Raw genomic sequence first — 7,454 nt, forward strand, 5'->3', positions numbered from 1 at the left:
ACTAAAAACAATCAAAATTATTCATTTTAGGCATTGGAAATTAATCATCTCAACAGCCAGAGTGGCAGAGCGTCGAATCTTGCCCAATTTCATGTTCATTATATGACTTTATTAGTTTATGTTCAGCACTATGACTAAATTAATTGATTTTTCAAAAGGCGAAATAAATTCATTGTCTGATATTTGATAACGTGTAATATTCTTTAGTCATAAATCATCGGTTTATACCAAATATTCATTTTTCTAAACGGAAATATGAAATTTGAGCTCTACTATTATATAAAAGTTACTTTGTGTGTGTGAGAGAGAGTTCCTTTTTTATAAGTTCCGAAACAGCTGAGTCTATCTTTTGCAAATTTCACGCAAAGCTAATTTTTATATTTGGCAGTTTTACTAAATATGTTTTGTATAGAAATTCATCCGAAGAGTATCGAAAATCGAAAATCGAAAAAAAAAAACCGACCTTAAAATAGCCTTTCTCTCTTATAGATAAAAAAATAATTTTTACAGGGGAATATTATAGGTTTCGCCAGTCAAGGGAGACGATAAAATTTCAACAAATCATTTCTTTTTTCAAAAAAAAAAAAACGCATTCATTGCAATCTGGAGATATAGCTTAATGGTCGAACATTCCACTATGGATCAAATGATCCTCTGTTCAAGCCTGGATGTACCTCACCATGTTATTTATTTATTTTTCTTATTAATTGATTAACTTTACGATTAAACAACACTACCATTTAAAATCGCCGCAAATTATTTCTACGTTTGCATATTTAAAAACTAAGCATTAATCAGAAGTGACTTTTCCAGACCTTTCGTCATCAAGCCCAAATTTCAGCTGACGTGATATGTAAACAAACACAGACGCAATTTGATGAACAACATTATCATTATTTTTTTACTTTTTTGAAAATTATTCCTCGTAATATATAATAATAAATAAAGGATTGATTCTAGAACAATACACACGCAATCTGCATAAATTAAATTATCATATTTAAGAGAATATATATATATAGTAAGTTATAAAATATATATGGCGATTAAGCTACACTGAATATTCCGCGTTTCATCCACTCTAGATTCTTCAGGCTAGAGTGGATGAAACGCGGAATATTCAGTGTAGCTTAATCGCCATATATATTTTATAAATTACTAACAAGCTCTATCTACGTATTAAGCAGCGTTGAAGTAAATATTTAAAGTTTACGCATACATTTATACTTTCGTATATTAATTTTATGTGAGTAAATATCTCCACTCACGCCTAGCTGAATTTGCTAACCGCCCCCATACAAACACACTACATTCTAATGTATTTTAAACTTAAAAACTTAACTATTGTAGATCTCAGCCCCCTCCCCCTTATTATCGCTTTCCCCTTTTTTTCTGCTCGTATTTCCTTTAAAATCGTTCTTCCAACTAATAATAGCCATTTCTGTAAGCTCTGACGAGGCTGTTAGATCGTAGATATGGTTCGGCAACCGAAACATGTGTAACTAAACAGATAAAACGGTAATAAAAAAAATAAAACGCATATTTGCTCTGCAATAGTATTAAGCACTCTCTTCAGGTTTTTACTAATTACAATTTTTGATACACATATATATATATATATATATATATATATATATATATAAATATATATATATATATATATATATATATATATATATAAATATATGCTGAGTCTATTTCTATTTAACAATTTTAGTAAAGGCTTTTTTTTCTTCATCCTTATATAAATGAATCCTCTTTGGTCATTATAAACATTTTAAGGGTCGGATTATGTAGGTGCTAAGTCTACGATAGGTTAAAGTTAATATATTTTTTCTTCCGGGAATTTAAACTGCCTTTTTTATTTTTATTTTTTGCATTTTTTTTTATTCAAAGATTCTTTAGACTATATATATATATATATATATATATATATATATATATATACATATATATATATATATATATACATATATATATATATATATATACATATATATATATATATATATATATATACATATATATATATATATATATATATATATATATATATATATATATATATATATATATATATATATATATATATATATATATGCAAAGTTCTTTATAAATTCGGTTTTTAGATATGTATGGTTAGGTTTCCTTCCTCTTATCTATTTGCCTTTCTGGTACCTAAGGTACTTAAGCTTTTATGCATTTTTATTCTTATAGCATTATTATGCTAGTTATCAAGTCGCAGAATGGATCTTGTAATCCTAAACTTACTTATTAATAGTTTTTCTTTTTCTATTTTATTATCTAATTCATCTAAAAAAAAATTTCATATATTAGTAAAAATAGTAACCGTATTATTTTTTTTTTATTGGGAAGTGGTATTATCCACTAGAGAGACATGTATTAAACAGCTGTCCTGTTTTTAAATCTCCGAAACAGCTTCATGGTAAGAAGCTGATGATCCCCGTTTTCTGTTTACAATATTTTAGTTAACGTTTTCTCTTCTCATCATTATGTAGTTAAATTTTGTTTTAAAATTTCAGACTTTCGCGAAATCGGCTTATGCAAATGCTAGGTCTATTTCTATTTAACAATTTTAGTAAAGGCTTTTTTCTTCATCCTTATATAAATGAATTCTCTTTTGTCATTATAAACATTTTAAAAGTCGGATTATGTAGGTGCTAAGTCTGCGATAGGTTAAAGTTAATATTTTTTTTCATCCGGGAATTGAAACTGCCTTTTTTATTTTTATTTTTGCATTTTTTTATTCAAAGCTTCTTTAGACTATATATATATATATATATATATATATATATATATATATATATATATATATATATATATACATATATATACATATACATATACATATATATACATACATATATATATATATATATATATATTCCTCTGGAAGTCTCGAAATAAAGACGAAACGTTGATGAACACATAATACGGTTTGTTCCTTTTTATTTCTCTCTCTATATCTCTCTCTATCTCTATCTATCTCTCTCTCTCTCTCTCTCTCTCTATATATATATATATATATATATATATATACATATATATATATATATATATATATATATATATATATATAGGATGATTCAAAAGTCTCCATACAATTGTTTAGGATGATTCAAAAGTGTCCATACAAGTAATTAAATAAAGAAAGAAAATGTTGTGTTAGGATACCTAAAAACAAAAAAATGATAGAAATAAAAAATAACTGGAGACTTTGGAATCACCAACAAACAGCATTTTCTTTGTATGGAAACTTTTGTATCACCCTGTATATTGGTGTTTTGAAAAAATTATATATGTATATATATATACATACATATATATATATAGTAAGTTATGAAAATATATAAGGCAGTTAAACTACACAATATTCTGCGTTTCATTCCCATCAGAATTCGTCAAGCTTGTGCTAATCTGTGTGGCTTAACTGCCATATATGTTTTCATAACTTACAACCTAGCTCTATTTATGTATTGAGCACTGTTGAAAGAAATACTGAAAATTTACCCATAAAATTATATTGACGTGTATTAATTTATGTGATTTAATGAAGTAATAATATATATATATATTATTTTTATTTATAAAAATATTATGTATATATAATATTGTTTTTTATTTAAAAAAAATCTTTGTTTGATGTTGAATAAATAACAACTAACATATCTATGCACAATGTGTTTGTATAAATTAAGACAGCGTTATTTGTTTTCGAACACTCTCATCAACATTCGAGTACTCAGAAATCAAAGGTCTCCCTTTGTACGTCTAACGATGCATGTCTCTATGAGATCCATAGATATTCGAATATTACATTGAAGGTCTCCCTTACCCCTCAGACACTAAATTACGAAAGAAGTTGAGGACATTATTTCACTATTGTTAATTGGCCATTTAAATATGTAACAGTATATCTTTCTTGTGGTCCGTTACCGGATTTCAATAATTCATGTTGTCTAGTGGAGTATCCAGCTTTGTGCTGTTGTTTGAGGTAGCATCATTAGGAGAGCGCGCATCAGAGTTGGTTAGTCATACCGAGAAATAACACCTTATTCAAGCCGCCAATAAGATGTTATTTGGATATTTAGTCAGTGTTTGCTTGTACAGGAAAGAATATTCATGCCAGGTTGTTCTGACAAACCCCTGTACAGAGAGACCTTAGACACTCCAGGATAATGAGTATGCATTGATATATATGTGTATGTGTGTGTATGTATGTATATGGGTATATATATAATAGTTAAATAATATATATATGTGTGTGTGTGCGTGTGTGTGTATGTGTGTATATATATAATTGATATATATGTGTATGTGTGTGTATGTATGTATATGTGTGTGTATATATATATATAATAGTTAAATAATATATATATATATTTATATATATCTATATATATTTATATCTATCTATATATATACATATGTGTGTGTGCGTGTGTGTGCGTGTGTGTGTGTGTGTGTGTGTGTGTGTGTATGTGTGTGTGTGTGTGTGTGTGTGTGTGTGTGTGTGTGTGTGTGTGTGTGTGTGTGTGCTTAATAATCTCAGTGAAAGAGAGTCTCAGCTGGATGTTAGATTATTTAGAAATCAAAATTGAAAGTGTTTATATTTATTTATGCTTGTAGTAAAAAAAAAATCAAAAAACATTCTCAGGTCGGTTGTTTAATTCAATCTAAATTATTAATGTTGTCTTTTTTTTCGTCTGTAAAACACACACGCACACAAACACATACATACATACATACATACATGTATGTATGTATGTATGTATATGCATATATATATATATAAATATATATATATATACACATATATATATATATATACATATATATATATATGTATATATGTATATTTATGTATGTATATATAAACACGAAAAAAACACTGAAAATCACGACGGAACCGAATTAGAACAGCTGATACCGGATGAGGCATGTCAACAAAAAATTATTATAATAAAACTTAGTACATTTAATTATTATCTCCATTATTTTTGTAATATTTATTATATAAAATGTGGGCACACACATACACCCTCCATACACGCACACATATATATGAATATATATATATATATATATATATATATATATATATATATATATATATACATATATATATATGTATATATATGAATATATATATATATATATATATATATATATATATATATATATATATATAAAATGGGTTAATAAATTCCAACGAAAGAAAGATGTATATTTAAATAAGGGAGTAGTCACCAAAAATGTGTATTTTTTAACATTATTTTATTATTCTGTGTCTTGGTTTTTCATTGAGAATTATGTTTGGATCATTGAAATAATGTTTTTAAGTCATTATGATAATGTTTGTCATTGAGAATTATATATATATATATATATATAGTAATTAACAGGTGTTACATTATATCAATACTTTTCATCACTATATATATATGTATATATATATATATATATATATATATATATAGTAATTAACAGGTGTTACATTATATCAATACTTTTCATCACTATATATATATATATATATATATATATATAGAGAGAGAGAGAGAGAGAGAGAGAGATTAATATTTAATATTTAAATATTAAATATTTAAATATTAAATATTTAAATATTATACTACGTTTAACCTTTGTTGAATCATAAGTACAAAGGTAATGAACAACATCAAAAGTAATATTTAACTCCAATTTTGAGCGCGAATAATGTGGAAATAATTATAGCTTTTACAATATATACATATATATATATTTGTATATATATACATATTATATATATATATATATATAATATCGATGTTAATAAAACCACTTTTTTAAATCAAATTTATTATTTTGTTTATTAATTATGATCAATTAAAACAAAATTGTTAATAAATCCTCTTTAATTACAATTTCTTTGAAAAGTTTGAAATACAAGCAAAATTTCACGACGAAATTGAACTCCCATTGTCAAGTAAACAAAGTCTGGATACTTAATTTGTTTATTCTACATATTCTCAATGTACAACAATAGAAAATAAAAACGAAATCTACAACAATAGAAAATAAAAAGGAAATAAAATAATCGTTATTAAGATAGGATTTAATATAAAAACTCCACATTTACATTATTCATAACGTAACCGTATGTACGTATGTGTATGTGTCTGTATATAAGTGTATATATGTAAACATGTAGATCGTTCTGTCTTTTTCCCCTTTCTGCGATTCTTTATTGATTTATGTTATAAAGTTCTTCTATAACTTTTTATCTTTTCAACTTATTCTATTTTTGTTATTCTTTATCGGGTAGAGCTAAGTTCATTTTATCATTGAATTTTATTACTTTATACATATAAGTATATATATATATGTAGTTATAGATATATATCGTTATATATATACAGTTTATGTATATATATATATGTACGTATGTATGTATGTATCCGTATGTATATATATATATATATATATATATATATATATATATATATATATGGATATATATATATATACATGTACATATATGTAGTTATAGATATATATCGTTATATATATATATATATATATATATATATATATATATATATATACAGTTCATGTATATATATATATATGTACGTATGTATGTATCCGTATGTATATATATATATATATATATATATATATATATATATATATATACGTATTTCGTATACGTATACAAACCATAACATCTATAGAAAATGTTATTTTATTAGCGGACAAATAGTTATTCTCGAGTGTTATTTGGCATTGATAGGTGGCGATCCATTATTATTAAGAAATCGTTTAAAATATTATAAACGCCTTCAAACCCCAACAAAAAAACGGCGAACGGATTTCGGAGGAGCATACAACCGACGGACATAACTCGGCAATTATCAGACTCATCTAAGGAAAACTGCAAAATTCGAAATAAAATCTGAAGTGGACTTACCGAAGATGGAAGACATGCCAGCAATCTTGTAACGTGTCCCGTTCATGGTAAAAAGAAAATGGGAAATGGATGATATTGAATGGATGATAAGAAACCCGCGGAAAAGAAATGGGCAAAGTTGTTGTAAGGTGCGCGTTGGTTGCGAGGGAAGCGCAAACTATCTGTTAGCTTTTGACCGTCGAGTGTCGAATCAACGAAATTGTTCTTTCGACGAACGTTGGGAGAGGGGGGGGGGGGGCTCGGGGAGATGGAGAAGGGAAAGGGAAACGACCATAAGACCCCTCACAGTCTTTTTTATATTTTTTCCCCCGTTTTCCTCTTCCTTTTTCTTTATCTAGGTTGTTTCTTTTTATTTTCTACCGGTTGGATTTTGCGTCGTAGTAGCGGCGGCGGCGGCGGAGGCAGTAGGGGAGTAGGAGAAGGCGGCGTTAGGGGCGGGGGTAGTTTTGTTTGTTATTGTGGTTTTATTGTTGATTTTCTA

General features: G+C 26.6%; 1 protein-coding gene across 1 annotated transcript in view; it reads right to left on the reverse strand.

Annotated features, from left to right (window-relative positions):
• Nucleotides 1–7,174, reverse strand: part of LOC145277475 (protein APCDD1-like) — a 337,756-nt gene extending 330,582 nt beyond the window's left edge. The window contains exon 1 of the mRNA XM_080128839.1: nucleotides 6,974–7,174. Coding sequence (XP_079984965.1) covers nucleotides 6,974–7,019 — 46 coding nt within the window. The 5' untranslated portion in view covers nucleotides 7,020–7,174. The remainder of the gene's footprint in view (nucleotides 1–6,973) is intronic.
• Between the last annotated feature and the right edge of the window lie 280 nt (nucleotides 7,175–7,454).

This window comes from Euprymna scolopes, chromosome 6 (assembly GCF_053919585.1).
Source record: "Euprymna scolopes isolate OS-2025 chromosome 6, ASM5391958v1, whole genome shotgun sequence".
Taxonomy (NCBI): Eukaryota; Metazoa; Mollusca; class Cephalopoda; order Sepiida; family Sepiolidae; genus Euprymna; species Euprymna scolopes.